The sequence below is a fragment of the Numenius arquata genome, chromosome 3 (assembly GCF_964106895.1).
Source record: "Numenius arquata chromosome 3, bNumArq3.hap1.1, whole genome shotgun sequence".
Taxonomy (NCBI): domain Eukaryota; kingdom Metazoa; phylum Chordata; class Aves; order Charadriiformes; family Scolopacidae; genus Numenius; species Numenius arquata.
In genome coordinates, this window is record NC_133578.1 from 56971269 (window position 1) to 56994987 (window position 23719).

General features: G+C 35.7%; 1 protein-coding gene across 40 annotated transcripts in view; it reads left to right on the forward strand.

The window, feature by feature from the left end:
- The window catches only part of RIMS2 (regulating synaptic membrane exocytosis 2), a 471979-nt gene that overhangs the window by 338361 nt on the left and 109899 nt on the right, over nt 1–23719 (forward strand). The window contains exons 29-31 of one of the 40 annotated variants that reach the window (XM_074145857.1): nt 4316–4369; nt 6010–6054; nt 15944–16033. The exons of 38 other annotated variants lie outside the window; for them this stretch is intronic. In XM_074145857.1, coding sequence (XP_074001958.1) covers nt 4316–4369; nt 6010–6054; nt 15944–16033 — 189 coding nt within the window. The remainder of the gene's footprint in view (nt 1–4315; nt 4370–6009; nt 6055–15943; nt 16034–23719) is intronic. One more of the 40 variants, XM_074145858.1, reaches the window with a different exon arrangement.

Genomic DNA, 23719 nt, shown 5'->3' on the forward strand with positions numbered 1-23719 from the left:
TCCTGTAGGCCCCCTTCAGGTACTTGAAGGCCATTATAAGGTCTCCCTGGAGCCTTTTCTTCTCCAGCCTGAACAACCCCAACTCTCTCAGCCTGTCCTCACAGGAGAGGTGCTCCTCTGATCATCTTCGTGGTCCTCCTCTGGACTTGTTCCAACAGGTCCATGTCCTTCTTGTGCTGAGGACTCCAAAGCTGGACACAGTACTCCAGGTGGGGTCTCAACGAGAGCAGAGTAGAGGGGCAGAATTGCCTCTCTCGACCTGCTTGCCACACTTCTTTTGATGCAGCCCAGAATGCGGTTGGCTTTCTGGGCTGCCAGTGCACATTGCCAACATCTTGAGCTTCTCATCCACGAGCACTCCCAAGTCCTTCTCCTCAGGGCTGCTCTCAATTAATTCTCTGCCCAACCTGTATTTGTGCCTGGGATTGCCATGACCCAGGTGCAGAATCTTACACTTGGCTTGGTTGAACTTAATGAGGTTCACATGAGCCCACTCCTCAAGCCTCTCCAGGTCCCTCTGAAGGCATCCCTTCCCTCCAGTGTGTCGACTGCGCCACACAGTTTCGTGTTGTCGGCAAACTTGCTGAGGGTGCACTCTATCCCACTGTCCATGTCTCTGACAAACATGTTGAACAGCACTGGTCCCAGTACTGACCCCTGAGGAATGCCACTCGCCACTGGCTCCCACTTGGACATTGAGCCATTGACTGCAACCCTTTGAGTGTGGCCATGTAGCCAGTTCCTGATCCACCAAACAGTCCACCCATCAAATCCATGTCTCTCCAGTTTAGAGACAAGTACATCATGAGGGACAGTGTCAAACACTTTGCATAAGTCCAGGTAGGTGATGTTTGTTGCTCTCACCTTTTCTACTGATGCTGTAGCACATTCGTAGAAGGCCACCAAATTTGTCAGGCACGATTTGCCCTTTGTGAAGAGAAAAAAGGAATCATCTTTAGGATGCCATTATCTTATCTAGTCAGAACATACCATAAGCATCTAGGTAGTTTGGATTTTGATTTAGACTTCGTTAGTTTAGTATATTTTCATTTTAAATGGCTGGAAAATAGTTCTAAAAGAAGTTTGGGACCACTTAAGGTTTTACCAGATTTTCACTACTGAAATGCAAGGAGACTTTTTTTTTTAGCTGAACTTCTGCTTGTATAGTTTTAAATTATGCTAGGATACAGATAGCTTGTTTTTAATGAAAATGTTTAGAAAAACAATAGTATTAAATTGAGCTTGGTTTTAGCAGTGAAATGGTTTTGTACTCTGATATGTTCTACAGAAAATAAGTGAATACTGGAATATTTATAGTTTTAAAGGTTTAATGATTTTTTTTTCATTTATATGTGGATACAGTGCATTTCTTTGTTCTTACTCACCTTGGCAGAAGGATGAACTCAATGACTGCTTGCTGCTAATTAAAATGGAACACCATAAAGTGCTCTTGAAAGTACTCTGTATTAGCCCTTTCAATTTGTTGTTGATTACTAATCAGAGAGATATCATTTTTTCCTAATATAGATTTTTCCTATTCCTCTTAAAAATAAACATAGCCCTTTCTTTCTTCATCCCTACAAAAAAAAACCCCAATCATCCACCCAACCAAAAAAACCTAGAAAATTATGTCAGGAAAAACAAATGTAATAAAACCTTTAAGTATAAAAATGAAGTACTCAGAAATGTAGGAAATAGTAGAGCTCAGTGAGGATTTCCCTTCTATTTATGCTCTTCTGTACAAACTTTAATTACATGATCTCATAATAATCTTGTGTCTTGGGAAAGTTATTTCAGAGTCTGCAAAAGCTGACATAAATGCTGATTAACTGTCTCCTCAACTTCTGGTATGGGTGATCTTATTTCAGAATAAAATTATCTATGAATGGAATTAACAGCAATAGTTGATTAGACTTAATCAGGGATAACTATCAGCCATAACTCCAGTTTTTTATCTGTCAGATACAATTTCAAAACTTTAAAAAGGAAATTTCAGTAGTGTCAATTGTATTGTTGTTGCAACTCATGCAGTATGGAGTGCAAGTTACTGAGACAGTCTCATGGTTAGGAAAACACAGATACAATTGACAGATAGAAGGACATGCTGTTTATTTTAAGGGATTTTGTGTCATTTGGAAAAAAGTTTCTTTCATAAGTGAGACATAATTTTGCAAAATGAGAAGAAATTTTACTGTGTGTTTTCCAGTACTCTGTCATAGTTTGATGGGAGACAAAGACTATTTATAATGCAATTGCAGAGAACCTGTATTCATACTGGTCATAATTCTATCATACTCTATCAGCTGTGATTTCCCGGGTTCTTAAAAATACATGGCATACAGGTGGTTTGTTTTGCAAGAGCTGATTGATCACATGCATATAATATAGGATAGGAACTTGGACTACCTTCAGTTTAGCTGGGAACTTGATGACTTAGTCAAACACAACAGCCTATGTGGATATTTCTGTGGTACTGACTGTCTGACGTTAGTCACCTTTGTGCTTGCAAGGGGCAACATTATGTGCGCTTGACAGGAAAGCAAAGAGAATAGCTTAGTTAACATTAGCAAGGCTGCCTTAGGATAATGCATGAATCTGCCTTGAGTTTTTTATTTCAGTTAGGAATGTGCAAGAATATATCTTTGGGTTTTACTTCTGGATGCTTAGTTCACTCTCTTGAGAGGCAGCAGAGTCCTCAGCCATTGAAGAATATTAAAATATTGTATTTGCATTAGTACAATTTCCATAGAAAAACTTGAAGAAATGTTACCTATAACACAGGGCTTAGGGTGCTTAACTGAAAGGTTCCAACCTGTCAAGGGAAGTAATAGTTCATAATTTTTTCTTGGATTGTCAAAAGGAGGAATTAAACACGTCTTTCTCTATGCCAGTTGAAGGTCTTACCATCTAGGTCTGAAGGGCATCAAGAAAAATGAGTAAGAAATCATAAGAGTGTGCTTATAACAGTTGTTGTTTACTCATGTTTCAGGGTACTAACATGTCAAAAACATTTTAGTTCAATTCTGCTAGAATCAATTTTTTTAAAGTCTTTGGCACACCTCCTATACATGATTTTCTATGAGAGAAGATTAACTGTATAGATAGTGTCCCTGCTGAATATTTTAATTGGAATTGTCAATGTCATGATTTTATTGCGGAACTATAGAGCAGAAATATATGTGGAGGTTAGCTTCCATTGCATTGGTTTTGATTATAACCTAAATCTCTTTCCGTATTACCAGTAACCTGCTAGAACAAGTAGTTTTTAAATTATTATTACATGCTAGCTAAACCTGAAGTCAAATAATTCAATGAGATATTTAGTTGCACATAAACCTATACAAGTAATGAGAGAACTGGAAAAAAAATCTGGAAACAGAACACAAAAAATCAATAAGTAATCAAAATCTGAACCTTGAAAAACTACAGTATATTGCGTCGCATCAAAACAGTGTTTAATAGATAACTGACATTTAAATTAAAGCAGGCATAGGGTACACCAGTTATTCAGCTCAACACTCTTCTGTATCATTACTGTTGTTACCCTGGTATTAGATGAGGTTTGTCACAAAAAGAAAGTTATGATTCTTTATTAATGACATAAAGGAAATATATTTGTGTTGCTCATTATTAACTGTATTTTCACTATTGTTCGACTATTTCAGTATTCTCTGATATTTAGATATGCTCTAGGCTGCTATAGTTATGGAAAGGTGTTTTTCTTTCTGAATTCTAACTACTCCGAAATCCAGGTAAAAAGCATATTATCTGGAAAATTGAGGATTTTTTTTCCAAGCTGGAAAAACGTTTGCATTGTTTCTTCTGCACTTCTGTACTGGGTATGCCAACTTGCTTACGATTTATACAGGATTTTAAATATGTTCTTTGAGAACAGAGGCTTGAACTTTTATTTCTAGAAAAACTAAAGCAAAACCAAGCAGAAGATGCTTTTAAACCAATTATATACCAATATATGTCTGCTTTCTCTGCTGTGGTATGTATTGTCTGCTTTCAAGTGCTTCAATAATTTAATAAGAAATTGGCAACAAGGGATATTAAGGGCTGCATATGACCATCATTACTTGCAGAAGGATCTTATTGGAGTAAACCAAAGATATTAATGAAAAATAACACAAAGATTTATTTAATCTTTGATTCACTCAAAAAATAATTTATGCCACAGACTGAGGGTTTGTATGTTATTGTGAATATCTTTTGTTTGATGTTTATCTTGTATTTGAACAGCTTGTAACAAAGCATGCATGTTTTTGTCTTGCTTTCCCCCCCCTGTCATACCTTGCTTGTACAAATGCAGCAGGAGATGAAGAAAACAAGCGTATTGGAGTTCAGGAATCAGAGGTCGAGGCAGGTCTGTCTGACCACAAGTGCCTATCTCCTTTAGAAACATTTTCCCCTGAGCATGTAGGGAGGCTTTTTCAGACAGCTTGTAAATTTATTAAAAGTCAAAATCCAGACAATGATTACTACATTTTATGTGAGAACAGCACAGACAAGTTCAATAAAGAATAGTTTCTTTACCAGTTTGTGAATGCTTAAAAAAGTTCAACCTGCAAAAATAAATTTCTAACTTTTTGTAATCCCTCTTTGTGAAAATATTCTGTCACTATGATCAAGTTACAGTTTTAGCAGATCTGAGTGGACACTTTTTAGATGTGGTACTTTGCAGTGATACTTTTTACAAGCAGGGAAGTAAACATTAGTGTATCATGATGCTTCTTCCCTAGTTTGCATAGGTGACTGATGATGCTGAACAAAAATAATAGGAAACCGCGTTACGTTGAAATACTTTGAATATTTTCTATCATGTCCCTCATCCTGCTTAGAAGACAGTTCAGTTGGTAGAAAAAGGAAGTTAGTGTAATGAACACTGATAGATGATGATAAAATCAAACAAATGCAAGTATTTTTTCAACTCAAATACCATGTGATTAAAATCTATAACTTTACCTTCTAATTTCAGAAAACACACACTGTACGGGTTCAAAGACATGCAGAGATCAAAAGATTTTTTTCAACCATCATTTTTCTGCTCTTAATTTTCTTTCTCAAAGGAAGAATCATAAAAGCATAAATGTGCATTTACATGCACTATTAATAGGTTATGTTCTGTTAGCTCTTCAAGTTAAATCTTTTCTCAAAAACAATTTGTTATCCCTGTTAATAATTGACAATACATCAACTGTGGTGGATGTGGAAGAGCAGCACAGATAAGCATTTCTGGTTATAAATATTTGGGGCTAGACCAATGCTAAACTTAACTGCCTAAAAGCAGGCAGCGTGGTACATACCTCATGGCCCATGGAATGAAGCCTGGAGAAGGATAATGCACTGAGGGTGTCACTGCAGTTATGTGGAGAGAATTAGGTGCTCCAGAAGAGTGGCTCAAAAAAATGGCAAGCTGAGCAAGAAATACATTTAGTACTAGCTGGTAGTAACAATTGCTAGCTAAGCATAAGCATGCATAAAATGCCATCCCTGTTTAAAAATGTAAGTGCCTGAATCACATTTTTTTTTTAATCCCATGCCCTGGACCCTACTTCCATTGTCATTTCAGAGAATATATGGATCACTATTTTATTCTTAAAATAAAGTAAGGAATAATTACTATAATAGGGCTCATTACTTGTTCAGAAGTCTGGATGCTAGAGTAATTTCAAGACTTGGCAGATGGAAAGCAGGTTTATTATTCTCTTTTAATTGTAATTTTCACTTAAGCATCCAAAGTGTCCTTAAAGATCTTTGCATTTTTCCTTATAATACACCTTACATTCTTCTTGCTTTTGTTGCGGTTCTGTCTCTGTGTGTGTACTGTTCACTGGTGTGTGTATTGTGTACTGTTCACTCTGTGTGCTTTGTGATAACTCCAGCATAGTGCATGGAAATGTGCTAACCTAGTTTGCAAAATATTTGTGTGTGCTATAGTTGTATTGTTTGTCGTAGTAGCTGTTCCAATTTTAATCACCATTGTCTGTTTTTAATGTTATAAAGATTATGAGGAAAAACATCAAACCCCACCTGTTAATGGGCGAAAAGGCAAGTTGATGATTATATTGCTAGTGAATTGTGGGTGTTCGAGTAATACTTACTTTTTGCTGCATGTGTGTGTTGCTTAGTCCTACTAGTTCAAAATTAGTAAGTTCATGTATGTTCATTTTTAATGTGTTGTTTTACTTCTTGCAGTTAAAATAATTATTTTCAACTATGGTTTTTAAATCTTTCTTGGAATCAAAAGCTCTAGATAATTTTTTTTTTACAGTTAATTGTATTATTGAAGATGTAGTTTTCACCACCTAGCTATATGATCATGTTGCCTGTTTAGAATTTGTGGGATTTTTTTTTTACTTTTGTTCATGTAGGCTCAGTCTGCCTTGCTCTAAGAGACCAAGTACACTGTGCAGACATCTACAAAATTTTTTGTGTAGTCTTCCACTTTTTACCAGGTCTATATACTTGTACATCACTTGGCTATGTATTTTACAAGTTTGGCACATTTTTGCTAGTCACACGAGAGCTGGACGATTTTAATTAGCATATATTGGGAGAGAAAGGCTTATGTTATTAGAAATCATCTCTATTGTCTAGTTCTTATTATGTTCAATATTCTCTTCTTTTTCAAATGCTGTAGAAATAAGCTTAATTCAAAGCACTGAAATCTAACATGGAGATTTAGATTTATTATCTAAAAATAGAACAGGAATGTTGCAATGAACAACCACAGCTTACTTTGAAGTTACATTTGAGTTCATGCTTCTAAATTGCTATGATAATTTTGAATACATCTGTTATTATTTTTCTGTGTTCTTCTAAAGCCATATTACGTTTAGACTTTGTCTCATCAATATCTTTTGCCAGCAAATGAAATATCATACAGATAGTGCCTTGGCTTTGTTAAAATTTGGATATTCACTCTTACGCTTCCCTCTCTCCCAGGAGCGCACACGGGGGATAGCCCCAGTTACACTATTATGGGCTATTCCTAGCTTTCCCTTCCCTAGAATAATTTAGCAGAGTCACTACAGGTATCAGGAGAGTAAGGATTCGGTTTTGCCTGTGCTAATTCATTGTATTGCAGGGAAAACCACACCGTTTGTAATACGCCACTTATTATCCAATGTAGAGGGACTGAATGAAGTGCCTTTGCAGAGAGGGGGCTGTGCTGGCAGCCCAGCAGAGCAATGCACAGGGTCACCTCCCTGGCTCTAGTGGCTGTGCCAGCGCAGTCTTGAGTGAATTCAAATGCCAGAAGTCTGCTGCTGTAGCTGTAATGCATGCTAATTATCAGATAACTCAGTGCTTTATACTTTTAAGATCCAAATTCCAATCCTGGTAAAGTTGGAGGCTTTTGCCACTGACTTGACAAGGTTAACAAAACAATAATCGGTGATTAAGTCAGGCTAAAGCTGTTCTTGTTCTCAGTTTATCTTCCACGCTTCCAACAAACACAATATTTTTTTATACTTAATTATAGAGCCTGAAAGATGTACTTTGCACAAGAAACTAAATACTACTAACCTGTAGTTAGTAGTATTTTATAAATTTTATACAGTAATTTATAAACTATATTTAAAACAGTTTGTTTTCATATATTTATTAATTTCTCTAGGGTGTCCAATTTGTGTTTTAGAAGAATCTTCTGCAGAGTTCTTTTACTCCAAAAGAATGGTCATTTTTGAATATTTATTACCAAAACCATTATCCCTTTCATTTTTTTTTCCAGGTCTTTTTCATTTCTCTTTCAAGTATTTTGTATGACACCTTTTGATCATTTGGGTTTGTGAGAAAAGGCTCCTGGTAATTCTGTCCTTTACTGTCTTAATTTAGGGTGCATAACAGATGATATAGTTACTGAAGCAGAATTTTAAGCTTTTCAGGTTATCAGTTCCCTTGCTCATTAGAATATTTTACATAATTAAACAACAGCTTTGTCTATATTATGGGAATCAGGAATACTTTCCAGTTCTCACCTCCCAGGCTGAGAAGTGTCTGGAGCCTATTTGTACCTTGAGTCCGTACCAAGACACGACCCAAGTCCCCAGGTCCTCCCCTTTGTATGCACTCTGGTTTCTGCCTGCATGGGAGCCCCACTGCTCCCTGAGCAGTCTGGAGGCCTGGAGTACTGGAATTGAAAGTATGCCATATTCCAGACTAGCTGCAGATTTCAGACACAATCTAAAGAGTTTAAGTGGCTGAAGTACAAACTAGGGCAGGATGAAGGGACCCCAGTCAAAGAAGTGGTAACAGATGAACCTGCTTAGCTGACTTGCAGAAATACTGTATAGATATACTTTTTTGAAAAACAAGCATGGGGCTGTCATGCCAGAGGGAACTCTCATCCTGCTGGCTGACCTGAGTGCCTTCCATCTAAGACCATTTGGGATTCCTGGAAATGGGGCCTACATTTTGCCTGAACTACTAAACATGGCTTCCATGAGTCTCTTGTGTATTCTCTGTTCCCCTGCCCAGTGACTCTAGGCTTTGCAAAGAAATGATGACAGCTTCTGAATTTTGCATGAAAAATTACTCTGAATATGTGTTTTATGTGTTCTGTGACACCACTTAATATATCTATATGTGTTATGAGTACCTAGAGTAATACTACATTGTAATTAAATTCTAGTTCAAGCAAAGTAAAGTTTAAGTAAGATAGAAACCTATTGAGAGTGTGGTAGTTGTAGGCAGGCACTTAACTGCAAACTGCACTCTGGGAAAATGGTGAAATAACCCAAGAGCACAACAACACAAAACAGTAGAATTAAAGTACCCATGAGATACAAATTCTCCAGATTAAAGAACCTATATTCTGCTGAAATTCCTCATGATACAGGTGACTAACAAATTTAGCTCTAAAACAACCAGGAAGATACAGCAGATGAGAAAGAGTCTAACTACTAACTTGTCCATAAATAGCTTCAAATTTGACTTATTTATACAAAATGTGAGGTGGCACTTTCAAAACTACACCACACTATAAAGTAGCATTGCTAAGACTGGTACGTGAAAATGTGATGTCATTTTGTCCGTTAGTCAAACATAGTTTGTCTGATTGCTAATCTAACACTTTATAAGTAATGCTGAGAAATAGCACAGGTTTTTTGCTGTGGACACCATTTGCATGTAAAGATGCATGTAAAATGTGCATGTAAATTTAAACAATAAGAAAACTTCTATGTTATTAATTAGTAGCAATTGATATTCTGAAGAACCTAGAGCTTTCTGAAGAAACAAATCTATGTTTTTCGTCTTTCTGTAAGCCATTTGTTGCATTTCCTTTGTTAGTTTGTATTAGTGCTTAAAATTACTGGTTTATTTTCAGAACCATTTTTTGACGTGAATAATTTTTTAACATTTTAGAATTGTGCCATAAACTTCAATCTTAACTGCACTTAAAAAGAGAAAACCTATGATTGCTTTCAGAGCTTTTTTGTGTATATGTGTGTGTGTGAGAGAGATGTATGGTCATATAATAATAAATTACCTTTCTGCATAGAAAATATTTGAAGACTTGCTATAAGATTGCACCTTTTTTAGTAAAGGAAAAAAAATAAACTGGAAAAAACCCCCACCCTATGCCAAGCTAAACCTTACATCCTGCATTCTGCAGAGTGGATTTGTAGGCTGTTCACATTTCCTTGCATGCACAGAGCACTCACTGACACCCAGGGAATGGGAATGCAAACTGAGCAGAGACTGCGGGAGGGAGCTGCAGAGCAGAAGCTTGCACTTTGCTCAGCATTTATGTTGGCCACTGCTTGTAATTTTCCTTACTTAATTCATTAATCATTAGACTTTGGAGCTATTTTGACTTTATGTTTACCTTTCATAGCATTATGAGGATAGCCATACTGTGTCTGACTAAAAATCTGTCTAGCTCAATGTCTGGTCCTCAGCAGACCAGGTGTGGATGCTGGGGAATGGAATATGAGCAGAAGAAGTGTGTAGTAGTGCTCATCCAGGATATGGGATCCCCAATCTCCTGTGACATGCCTCTAGAACCTGCAGAAACATCAATGGTATCTTTATATGGTGTCTTTGTCTTCCTCGTAAGGTCTCTGCACCCTTTCTCCTGCCTTAAGTCAGTCCTGCCAACATAAACCTGCAGTGCTTGTTTAAGCAGGTCACTCTTCTTCTGAGATAATCAAATCCGCCTATTCATAATAGGCCAGCTGTATTGCATTCATTTCTAACGTGTTTCAGGCACATAACCAGAAGAGGGAGCAAAACTGCCATATTTTAAAAACATATAAGAAGCTATGAAATAAACAAATCCTCCCCCTGCCCCAAACAGTCCTGGAAAAAAAAGCTTTGACAGTGACTTAAAACAAATATAGCTACTTTGTGATATTTAAATATAATTTATTAAATATTAATGTACACATATTTAATGTACCATTAACTGACAGTAGTTTTTCTTCTGACTAGTCTGGTGCATTTAAGTTTTTCTTCATGTTTTACAACTCTATTATATTTATAAAAATAGCAACATGATACTTTGATTTTTAGCTAAAGGTAGCCTGTGACTTTACTAAGTGATATTGCAGCATGTAGTCTCTGTGATCTTGCTTGAGTACATCTACATTTTTCTTTAAAATAAGCAATAGAAGAGTCAAATCAATTTATTCCCCATAGAGAGGGATCCACTAGTAAAACATTTTAAAAATAAGTTTAGAACAGAATTGATGGGATTTGCAACTAGGGAATATGATGAGAAGAGACTGCTACTGGACTAGGCTTGTTAAGTGCTTTACAGCTACAAGTAATTAATGTAGCCTTAAACTCAATTTGAAGAAAACATTTATGGAGTAAAGGAATAACCTACAGTGCACTATCATTTTTGTTACACTAGTAATGATAGTATTAAATGTAGATATGTGGCAATATTTTTTATTGCCTACCTAATGACTTCCATTAAAGTTCTTTTAATGTATTCCCACTGCAGCCCCAGGGAATGAAGCCCAGGGTGGCTTTTTTTTTTTTTTTCAGAATATGTAGTTCAGTAAGGAAGATGAAATGAAAATAATAAATAATTAAGATATGTCAGAATTCTTATTGGCATGCTGCATTAGTTAAAACCACAATATAAGTGATGCTTACATAGCCATTTATGAACAACAGTTTATTTGTTTAAAAACGTTATTAACACATCCCAGCATTCATTTGTTATTTTGGCACAAAATTGCAAACTGCTTCCCTGTGAAGGTGTGTGCATGTGTGTGCGTGCGAGCTGTTCGTCTGGCTCATAAAAAGCACAAGGGAGAGGTGCTGTCCCTGCCCCTGTACTATCCACACTATACCAGCATTTAGGACAATGCTCTAAGATGCAAGACCCAAATTTTCCTCTTCAGAGAAAAAACAGATCATCGTGTCTCAGATGAGCGGACTCTAATGATAGAATCATTCTTTAAAATATTCTTCCAGTGTATAGAGGGAAAAATGTAGATGAACTGTTACTGTATCAAAAGGGGAAGCTGAAAAATGGTGTCCTCAGATTCACTGTGGAATGTTACCTGGAGAGACAGGAGCTCTTGCTCTAAGTTTGTCAGAAAAAGAATATGTGTGGTGTTGTTTGTCTTCAGATAATGGATGAGTCTGGTTCCTCTTACAGCCGGGTAGGGGAACATCAGCCCTGTTTTAGTGAGGCAGCTGGAGGTTTCTCTGATGTAGGAGCAGCAGCAGTCTGGCATAAAGCATTCATTGCTGACTTTGTGTCACTTGGAGCTGGCCTTGATGCCATTAGCAGCATGCTGGTGGTGCAAGGTGGGCCTGGATTCATTCCAGATGCAATGTAGTAGACCTGGGATGACTCATGTATCATGACTTAAAGCCATTTGCTTTCCCCTAGTAGAGGTTTGACACAGCTGAGAATATTTGTCTCTCTGTGAGCTCTCAAGACTGATGGCTTTTTAAATTTTTCTTAGGGACTTTGTTTTGTAAATTAAAACTAGTATATCATGATTTTAGCCTTTTCTATGTCTTTAATTAATTATTCTCCTTCTTGTATTCTTAATACATGACTTCAAGACCTCGAGTATCTGGTTCCAAACATTTGGACGTTCTCAGCTTTTGATGGTTTATCACACAGTTCTTGTTATTGTGCTGCTGTGTGTTTAAGAAACACTAGCCAAATCCACTTTTGACTCATTTTTACAGTAGTTGTCACCATATATTATTAAGAACATAATTCCTTTCTAAGAATTCATCTTATAAAATTAAAAATAGAAAGAAGTCCTGAGGATTTTTCGTTTGCAGGAAAAGATGACTAAATTAAGTATCTCCTAATGAAAAAGTGAAGACTTCATGATAACCTAATTTAAAGTCTAAAACTAGAAATGCACAGATAAAAATTGGTTCACAGAAATTTTAGTTGCTGAAAAGAATAAAAAAAACGGAGTTGATTTAATAAAAAATAGACAAATTTAAGTAAAAGAAAGTATGTAAAAATGTTTGAAGCAAAGGGTGATTGTGAAAAGGGCTATTACTGTCTTTAGTGTGGAGAAAAGAAAGGAGGGGGGTAGTATTTGCATAAGAAAACTCCTCATCATTAGCATCTGGTATTTTGCTGTATAGTCTTGTACTTCTGCAGTTTTCTGCATCATTCCATTTCAACTGCAACATTCCTGGTACTAAGTTGGCATGTTTAGAAATTCAGAAAAGCTGGAGATAATGCTGGAGTTATTCTTATAATATATTATTTCCATATTTTTCATATTTATTATTCTGAACAAAAATGTAAGAAATGCTGAGGTTGTACTTAACACCGGATGTACTGGAGAGCACCACTCCCCTCTCCCAGCAGCACAAGTGAGTATCATTCTCAAGAGGAAATGGCACACAACCTGAGGTGCAGCGGGGAGAGCCCAGCTACATAATTCACTGCGGTGGGCAATGCCCAGGGGGTAGGTGCAACAACTGCATCTAATGAAACAACTCCATCTAAAGATTGTACCTTTCATACTGATGGGAAAAATCTGGATCAGTGCACCTATCAAATCCTGCTAGCCCCAAAGGGGCATCGGATAACTACAATATTCTGACTCAAGAATCTCATATTTTATATAATCTACACGAGGTCTTTTTGTATAAATATTCAATAATTATACACCTTTCTTTATACACATTTCAAACTGATTATCACAACAGAAGACAAGTTGAAGTTCATTTGTATGGGAAGTGAGAGTGGTAAGAGGTGAATGATGAATTAGAAAACTGTATGTTTTCTTTCCAGATGTTTACAATTTGACCAAAGTTGGCTTTGATTAAAACAACAAGGGGACAGATGGTGGCCCTTTGCCTTGGGGGAAAAAAAAAAAAGAGATTTTAGAGACTATAATGCATTTTTATCTAACCAGAGAGGATATGGGCAGCACTGACATTTAGCATGTTGCCTATTCATCAGCATTCTTACTAGTTCCCAAACAGAGAGCTCTCATTTAACAACATATTTTCTTAGCTTTGTAGAGCATGGAGATGGAAAATGAATTAGAAAATGGTGAAGAAAAGGTTAAATGTTCGAGTAAATCTAATGGATGTATCTACTTTTATTTCTCTGTTGATATAATAACCCTTACTAGCCAAACTCTTGCAATGTCCTAGAAGTCAATGAAGCTTTTCACCTGATCTGGAGTATCTCCAATCTGCTTATACTCAAACTAAGAGTTGTACTTAAGTGCTGGTAAAATTAAGAAGCCATTTGAATTTAATGCTGACATGCCATAACGATAATTAAAGGTATAGAAGGATGGTTATTGGAACCTTTTCTGAAAGTGTTTACATGCTCATACTATTGCTTTTACTATAAACATAAAAAAGTAGCCTGTCTTGCTTTTTATAATAGTTTCATTAGTTGTTTTGTTTTGTTTTAAATGTTAAAACATGGCAAAAATATTTATTCAAAGAGCTCTATTTTTATTTGATACTTATTTCATCATGCTTGTCAGTTCATGTGTTATTATAGAAGCACTTTTAGAGTGCTTCCAAGTGGGTTAACTGTTTTGTAGATACTTAGCTCTCAAAAAATTAGCAAGGTTTAGGAAAGCTTTTCTTTTCTTAGGGAATTATAAAATCACTATAAGTGATTTTGGTGACTGAGCAAACTACAGTTTTTAGGTTCAGAACTGTATCAGGAGTTATGAGAAAGAACTCTGACCAAGAACATCCTGTCTTCTAAAACTGCCTTAAAGCTAGCATAGAAATCACTCTGGGCTTCCTGGTATTCTTCAGTATTTAGACTATTTGTTATATATCCTGACAAAATCTTGTGCTTGAGATTACTCTCTGCCTACTTTTTATCTTATTCTGATTATCTCCACTATTTGTGCTAAATGATTGTCTAATGTTGTTTTTTCCTAGTGCTGACTATTCCTTAAATTCAAAGGTAGTTTTACTAAGGTCATTGATTTTTTTGTGTGCATTAGTTAAGAAGACACTTCTGGAAGTGTAGATGGCATCAGTAAATATTTTATTGCTAAATGTGTATTTTCATAGAGAAAAAGAAAGAATCATACTTCTTTAAGAAAGAAACATAATAAGATTTTATTTCCACAGTTTGGAAACAGAATGTTCCTTTTTAAATTTCTTATTTAGTACTTCGTACGCATGGTACTTCAAAAATGACAGCTTCTGTTTCAGCTTGCATATCTGTGCTGTCATTAAATCATTATATTGACAATTTTATTGATGTATTACCTGAAGCCTACAACTCCATCATTTTGAAAAATCAAAGCCATCTTTTATAGGACAGCCTGTCATAGAACCACAACAGCCACAGATAAGGCAGGATGCCAAAAGATACCATTTTCACATGTTTACATTTTGAATGCCGGATATCCATCAGTCTCATTTAAAAAGAAAAAAAAGTGGTGGGCTAATATCACTTTATGTCTATTTATTTTAAATTTGTAAGTTTGAAAATGTATTCCATATCTGTTGTGTTCTTGTCCATCACTGGCTGTTTCTGTGACCGTGAAAATGAGTATGTCTGTATTATGGCTGTGAGGAACTTTGTGCTCTGTGGGATCAGCAAAATAAACAGATTCTTAAGAGCCCAAAGCAAAAAATGGAGGTAAGGGTATTGAATCTGTCTAGTTAATTGGTATAGATTTGGTTTCAGCATGAGATACTGAAAGGTTTGAATACTTTGAAAAAGTATTATGGTAACCACCCAGTTTAATTGTGAGAAGATGGAGGATTAAAGTGTAGACCAAAAATATCTGACGACCTCAGAAAGACTAATGACTTGCAAGTAAAAGAATGGAGTCTCTGTCTGGAAGAGAGTGTACCTGCTCCTATTCATACCTCTTTTTCTGAGCTGTTAGGTAAGAAATGCTGGGTTCAGGGCACAGGATCCATAATTAGCAAGAGAGTTTTTATTGAGTAACTTAATCTGCCTAAAATAAAGACTGAATTTAAATCGAATCCCACATTTAGAAAGTCAATCCAACCTAGTTTTGACTTAACTCATTGTTAAAAATACTTTGTCAATTTATAGTAAACAAAACTGGTTCAGTTTTGTTTTGTGTATTTCTTTTTTTGAATTATACCTTTGCAAAGACCTTTTTACCAAAATAATTTTTGATTTCCTTTTTAATTCACAGAAACACAAAGCTACTGTAAGAAGTTATAGATTATAGAGTGCTAACTTTTAAAAATGAAAGAAATTATTGCGTAAATAACCTCCTGAGTTTTTATTCCAATTGTTAAGTATCAGAGAGAGAAGAACATTTGGCAAATTACATAGATATAGTATGTTCTGTTCAATGTTTAAGTTGTTTACTAATTCTCTCCACCACAGGCCTCTAAATTATAGAACTAATCTAAATTTGTGCCATGTTAATAATAGTACATTTGTTTAGATCAAGTTGTCCCAAATTATATTACGTGTCTTATAAGCTACATAATATTTCTGATTTTTTTTGGTTTATGCTAGAAGTTACATGGGAGGACCAGCAGAAAAAGGTGAATGGTACAATAACTGATGACAAACCATTGCCGAAAAAGAAACACCATTCTGAGCCAGGTTTGTCAGGGTTTGGAAAACCACATGAAAGCATGAGACTATAAAAACACATTTCATGCTTTTGTAATGCGTGTGTGCTTGATGTACCTTATTTTTTTTCACTTTGGTGTGAAATTTTTAGTATGTAGAGACCATAGCTCTGTTTTAGAATAGCCAAATTAGTTCTGCTTTTGTAAACAATTGTGTTAGAATGCACATGCATTAGACAAGAGGTGTTCTGGCACAATATTAGACTTAGCTTGCTTTTTAGTTTTGAATTTTGTTATGATTTATCTATGTGTGAATCCAAGTATGACTTATGTTGATTTTTATTCGGTTGACCAAACCAAGGTATCTATTGCATGTATGGTGGGAAAGTAATTTTCTAAAGACTTGAGTCTGAAACCTTCTTGCACCATCACACATGGCAGAGATAATGTTCTGATGCAATTTTTATACAAGCTACATTTCACATCTCCATATGGCTGGAGTTTTCAAATCTAAAAGAACTTTTCCTTCCTCCATCCTGTGCATGAATGGATTTCTTCTGAAACTAAAAACTATCACAAACTTTCTTCCACCCCAAACATAAAGTGCAAATCTTCAACTTTATCTTCATTCCTACAAATGTATAGCAATAAAAAGTAAATAAAAAGTAAAAGCAATAAAAAGTAAAACTAGTAGTAATCATGATGATAATGATGATAATAATAATAGTATTGTTAATAATAATAGATTCAGATTCTCTCATCTGCATCAGACAATAAAAGGTCCTAATCACATTAATTTATGCACTTGCAAAAGGCACTGTGATCTTATGGTGAAAAACACACTGTAAGGAATAGAGAGGGAGAGGAGAGGAGAGGAGAGGAGAGGAGAGGAGAGGAGAGGAGAGGAGAGGAGAGGAGAGGAGAGGAGAGGAGAGGAGAGGAGAGGAGAGGAGAGGAGAGGAGAGGAAAAAAGAAATCTTTAAATTGCAGGTTTCCTTCCTTTATTTAAAGGTTGATCCACGTCTATTCAAGTGAATGGGAATTTTTCAGTTACAAGACTACTTAGGTTCAGTTTTGGGCTGCAGATACCTCCCTATTGGGCTCATCAGTTATCTCACTTATTAGAATAACAACACTTTTCGCAATCACACAAGTTAAAGTTTACAAGATTGGCCAATTTTTCCACCTCCAAAATTAATGCTGTAGTCTCAGTTTTAGGCTCACCTACATAGTGATCATTTCCAAGGTTTTTTTGAAGCTCAACTGTTGTACAGCTGAAAATGCAAGACTCTGAGCTGAAGAAGAGCAGCAAAATCTGGATTGGCTGTAACCTAGGAATTAGGGAACCTAGCTGCAAAAGGCCAGACCTGCAGTTGTGTTTCCTGTTCCCTGAATTTTTAATGCATTTGAGAAAGTTACAGCATAAAACAAGTACTCATAAGAGTCAGGATCAGAATATAATGTATTTTCTTTTACAACTGAGTGTTTTAACTATTGCATGACAGATTCAAAATACAGTGTCTACAGATCTTCACTGTTGCCTTTCCAGGGCGAGTTCTGCAGAATAATGCCTCTGCCCAGACTTTTCCCTTACCTATTAGCTAGGTAAGAACATTATCTCCACCTCTCAGCTGTGGTGGGCTTAGAACTGTGGTCTAGGCAGATGGCACATTCATAGTTATTAGCAATACTTGTTTAGAGCCACCTTCACCATTTTTTTAGAAATGGGAGCCATATTTTATTAGATGCCTGCTCTTGGGGTGCTCTAGATTTTGGAACCCAGAATACAAATCAGAAACAAATATGGACATAAAGTTGTCACTTTAGTACTGTTTCGTGTATTAAAACAATATTTATTTTACCTGTTTCCCTCTGGAATGGTACCACTGATCTCCAGTGCTGCAGAGAATACACAGAATTTGTTTGGAAAGCAACAGTCACAATTGTCAAACTCTAGAATAGATATAAAGCTGAGTAAAAATTGTGTTCTGCATTCTACAGCCCTAGGTCTTTCCGTGAGGGCTGATGCCTGGTAAGAGCATAAATTTTGCTCTGATTTGCATTATCAGTAGTGTCTTCCATGGTAAGTTCACATGGGACAATGGCACGTGGGGCTGAAACATCTGAGATGGTTCTGAACACTCTACAATGAGCACCAAATAGTTCATACCTGTATTGCTAGGTTGGTTTTCCAAACTGATTCTGTTTGTCAAATAGCCCTACGTACTGAAGTGGTAGAAGTGGAGGAGTAGCAGAGGAACAAATCAGTGCAGCTTCCAGGACTTGCATTCTCTGCTATGCGTGGCACTCAACTGTCCCCTACAGACATCCCTCTGTCATTAAAAACAGTTCATTTTCAAGGCATAGCAGTCAGGAGATCTGGAAGGAGGTGCCATAACACTATTCTCACTCCTGGATGCTGAGATATATTTTATCTGTGACTATGATCTACCAGAGATGTAGCCTGACAGAATCTACCTAAGGAAGCTTCAAGTTCCTTGAAGCCTTCCAATAATGGGATTTACCCTCTGCACAGGACTGTGCTTGCTTTCATCTGAGAACGCTTTAAATGTTCTGTTTGCACAGAAAACAGTAAGGTAATACTAATACAGCTTAGTGCCTGGCTGCAGTTGGCAATCTGCAGAGAGAAGCAAGGAGGAATATGGGCACCTCATATTGCTGTTGCCCTGTTTTGATTGCCTTTTCATACAAAGATTTTTCTGCTATAGTCTTGTTACAGGAGCTTGTCCTGTTTTTAAGTTCAGTTTGTCTGTCAAGAATTTAACCTAAACAGTCACATGGAAATAGCCATGGAAGTATTATAGCTAAGAAAATCTGTGAGAAAAAATAGATATTGATTACATAAATACCGTAAGTGAAGAACTAAGACTGTGAGCAAATAGTACATAAAAACGTAAATAGAGGATAAAAATAATTCCAAGGAGCAGAAAAAATAACAGTAATACTGTATCATGTGAAGCATTATTATGCAAGAAATATGCATGAATAGAGATGAGATTAGCAAATTTGTTGGAGGACAATTTAAGGTCATTAAATAAAGGGGTAAAATAGTTCTTGTGTTTCAGGCTTTTTGATAGAAGATGCTAATAAAATTCCTGTTCCTGAATATCAGAGATCAACATGTTTTCTTAACAGTGCCTGTAATCTCTAAGTTTTGAAGCAATTTGCATAACTATTGTTCAGTATATTACAAAGAGTCAATTGTATTTATGCAAAGATTTTAAAGGGTTGGAAGGTTAAAACTGCAGAATCATAGGTAAGCATAACCTCAAAATTCAAGCCATGTCTTGAATGTGTGTGCCCTTCCTTTAGCCAACGTCAGCACCCTGTCAGAGAACACTGCATTCTCAGGACACCACCAAATCAAAGAGCATGTGGAATAGTTATTTTTTCCTATCTAATATTATTACACATTTCTACTTTCAGCACCCCTGCCTCTGAGCTTTAATAGACGGCATATGAAAGAAAGCAAATAAAGCTCTAGCCGTCTAATCACGTTTCCTTGGTCAGTGAAGAAAAAAAAAGCACAGCATGCAAATATTTTTACATAGTTTTGCATTTTTATATGTGATACCTTAAGAGAAGAGGTTGATAAAGTATTAGGCTATCAGTAGGAATGTCCTGTGCTGATAGAGATAAGGTTAGGCAATTACTGTTTTTCTTCAAAAGGAGTTACTTTCACCTGCTATCATCAGTAGTCTCTCTTGAACCTATCAGGGTTGCTTAAAGGGAGAATGCATATAGTTTATGGTACCAAGGCAGTGATACTCATTTCTGTTCCCTGTCAATTGTTTTTGAACTGTTCAGTCAGTCTCACTATCCAAAGTTTTGGAAGCTGAATGCAGTCTAGCAAACTGTGTCTCCATCCAGAGATGATACAGGTAATGCAGAAACTACCTTCGTGAGATAGCAAAGGAAACATTATTGGTTTTCCCCTGTTTTTCCTACTTGGAGCCAGTAGATTTGATGGTTATTTTCTGGAAACTATCCTATAGTGGTTTCATTATCGTTGCCTGTTAAGAAGATTGCGGTGTCATCAAATGTCCAACCATTGCCACAGACCCTTTTGATTTCGAAGCAACAGTTGAAGAACAGAACCATGGGAAAGTGTTGATATATTTTAATATGATTAACCAAAAGGACACAGAATAGTTCAAATGGATTTATATGTTTTGGAATGGAATTAAGTAAAAATGTAGTGTCCTTGTAATTATTTGTGGGAAAGGCATATTTCTTTAATACAGTACTAAAGTTTTGGAGAAATTATAACAATGGTGGGTTAAACACATGAGAAAATACAAAGGTAATGCTTGCTTACAAATGGTAAGCCTTTATATATACTGAGTGGCTTTCAATTTGAAGGGAATCATGGCCTGTTTTATCCATGGAACATTTATGTCTCTCTCCTGGGTGGGAGTATACCTTGACTGTACATAGAAAAAGCCTTTCAGAAATCATTTTATTGTGACTATAATTTTGTAGTTTATCTATTGCCATAGAATCAGTTGAAGTAGTAAACCAGTAGTCAAAAATAATTGAAAAAAAAGTGATAGTTATTTTAAAAGAAGTTTGTAGTCAGAATTGAAACTATGGTAGACTGAAAATTATAAAAAGGGAGATATGGCTAGAAATGGGGAATGAATGAGGCTGGGAAAGACAAAGTAGTGATAGGACACAGAGAGAGGAGAGCACACTAGTACTTCATATAAATTACATCACAAGCATCAGATGAAACAAAAATGATGGTTAAAGAAGAAGGCTGCTATAAAATTATCAGCTTGTGAAAAGGAGAGGAGTAGAATGGAGTCAGGGACTAGTTTATGATTGCTGAATAGGAAAAATGACTGGGCGGTAAAACAGTTTTCAAAATAACGGATTGCGAAAGGAAGTAAGAAAATGTCCATGGCCCTGATGCAAGTTTCAATTTGCTGTGGTAGGGCTGGGGACAAAGGTACAGAAAAGGATCTTATGAAGATGCTATGGGATCTGAAAAGCAACGAAGTGGGTAAAATTTACAAAAAGAGCTACGTTGCATCTATGAGGATTGTTTAACCTGTGACAAGTGCGAAGTAATGTAGATTGAATACATGGCATGACTGTTTTCTTGAAAAAAATGAGTGCACACTTTCCAGGGACTCTTGCACTTAATAAATGGTGTATTTAAAGCAGATAGTCTTGAAATGTATTTACTTCCTTATTTGCTTTCATTTTTTCCTGTACACTTCGAAAGACAGTATTCCTAGTTTGTACCTAAGTAACAAAGAATTGGATTCAAGAGAGAAAAGGGGACTCTCTGGTTGGGAATTGCAGTCGCAGTCTGATTAGGGCACAGATGTAGTCAAATATTGCACTTCAGCGTCCTAGCTAAACTGCATCAAGCCAGGTTATAATTGTAATTTACAATAGATCTCAAATAGTGAGGTGACCTGAAAATATCTAAAAAACCACACACCTTTTTGTACATAACATTTTACTGCTTTTTCATGTTTTTGAAACCATTCCTGTAGTCTGTAAACTATGTGATCTCCTGGACAATCTGATTGTGTAGGTGGTGAAACTTCTTGACATCACTAGGTGAGAATAGATTTAGAACAGGGAGATACCTGATTTAGGATAGCTCATCTATCCTTTATTGACAATAAAAGGTGTATCTGTATCTATGCTGTTAGGTACCTTTTCTGAAGTAAAGTATTGATGTTTGACTACTTTAATCGTCTAACTTATTAGTGAGATTTATTATCTTTTCAGGATTTATGATATTTCAAATCCTATGTGTAACTATAGTGTGTTAATATTTTGAAATGATACTTATAAAATTATAATCTGAACTTTATTGAGAGAAACAAAATCATAAAAGCTCTCTCTGAATTCCTCATTTACTTTATCTCTTGAGACTTGTGAAAAAGTAATGCAGTCTGCATGGTTTCATTTGATTTATAGAGTTCATGCTACTGAGAATATTTATATTGTTTTCTTCTTTCTTCTCTATTATCCTTGTCTTTGGGTAGGAATAACCTACATTTTCCATATTCTTACTGTCTTTAGCTAGTGTATATTATATATAGCATATATTATGTAATTGCAAAATTAAATGTATTGCTTCTGTCTTTCCTGTATTTTCTGTATCCTAGTTAGCCCTCTGCTTATATTTTTGAGGAAAAATGTCAGCATCTTTCCAGTATACGGCTGTGATTTTGTGTGTATGGATTTACACTTTAAGATAAAGAACTTGCCTTTAACTAGAAGGGAATTACCTCATTAAAAAGATTCAGATGTGTGGAGCAGCATCTGTATCAACAGGAAGGGTAACTGGAAGATGTGGCTTACTGCCATTAAAGAAGATTAAGGAAAACTGACATTATTCACACCTCAATGTAGTCAAATAGCCTTTCACTCTAAGTCTTGTAACAAATATTTCTGCTCTTAACTATTCTGCTATCTATTCTTCATCTTTTATCTGTATCCTTAGCATTGTACAGTTTGAATGGTGTCAGGGAATAACTTTCCTGAGAGTTAGATGCATTATTTCATTCTTCACATGTCTAATCACATCCAGACTAATGACATATATTTATGGAACTTACAGACTCCATGGAACATTTCCATCGTAAAGTCTCCTCCATATTTTAACATTGTGCCTATTTGATTGTGCTGTTGTACATCTTATTTTGTGAAGAGTGTACAGAAGTGAGGCTTTCCAACTCTGGAAGTCACAGAAATTTCTGAGACCACGTATGCAGTGAAAGGTCTTGGTTTTTAAGGGGAAATGAAAATTGAAATTAGAAAAGCCTTGACGGGGAAAAAAAAAAAAAAAGAGTAATTAACTTTCACCTCTTTGTCCTATGCTACTTTCAGAATTTTAGATGGGAATGTTTGCTGTATAAGGTTTCAAGCATGTTTTTTTAAATTTTTTTGAAGTTCCTAAATACTTCTCTTTAATAAGTGACATTACTTACAGTGAAAAGTTCTGTATCAAAGCATGATAAAGGAGATCATACTTCCTTTGTTTTATTCAGACTTGCAGTACAATACCTGGTTTTCATTTACTTGATAAATTTATTCATTGAGAATCTAATTTGTTTCTAAATCTGTGTATAAAATCCTTATACATACCACTCTTATACGTCAAGATGAACAGTTGATCCAAATAAATGCTAGTTCCACAACAAAGCAATAACTATGCAAATGAAGACTGCCTATTGACATGATGTAAATTTAATAGAATTTTATCCTGTGATTTTGTTCTCAGATTTTAATGTATTTCTATCAACAAAGATCTATTTTAGTGGATTACAAGCTATAGAGCCAGAGAATTTTCAAACTATTGTTTGGAATTTATGGCATGGCTTCTTAATCAGGAGGAGATTGATTCACATAAGTGCTATTGTGTCTAAATTAATCAGTCTATTAGTACTTTCTTCTTATCGGCATTAATTGAAAGAAGTTGGTGTATTACTGTGCCACAATTTCTACTAATTCATTAATATTTGCAACAATTAATACAAAAATATTACAAGCCATTTATCTCAAGAGATATCAGCTGAACAGATATCCACAGAGAGAAGATACCTATTATCTTTCGTTTTCCTCTCCAGTTTCTATCAGAATTATTCTTGTAGTATATTTGATCAGATCAAACTTAAAACTGAAAAATACTTGTAATTAAAAATTATTTTTGCCACTTTGATGTGTAAAT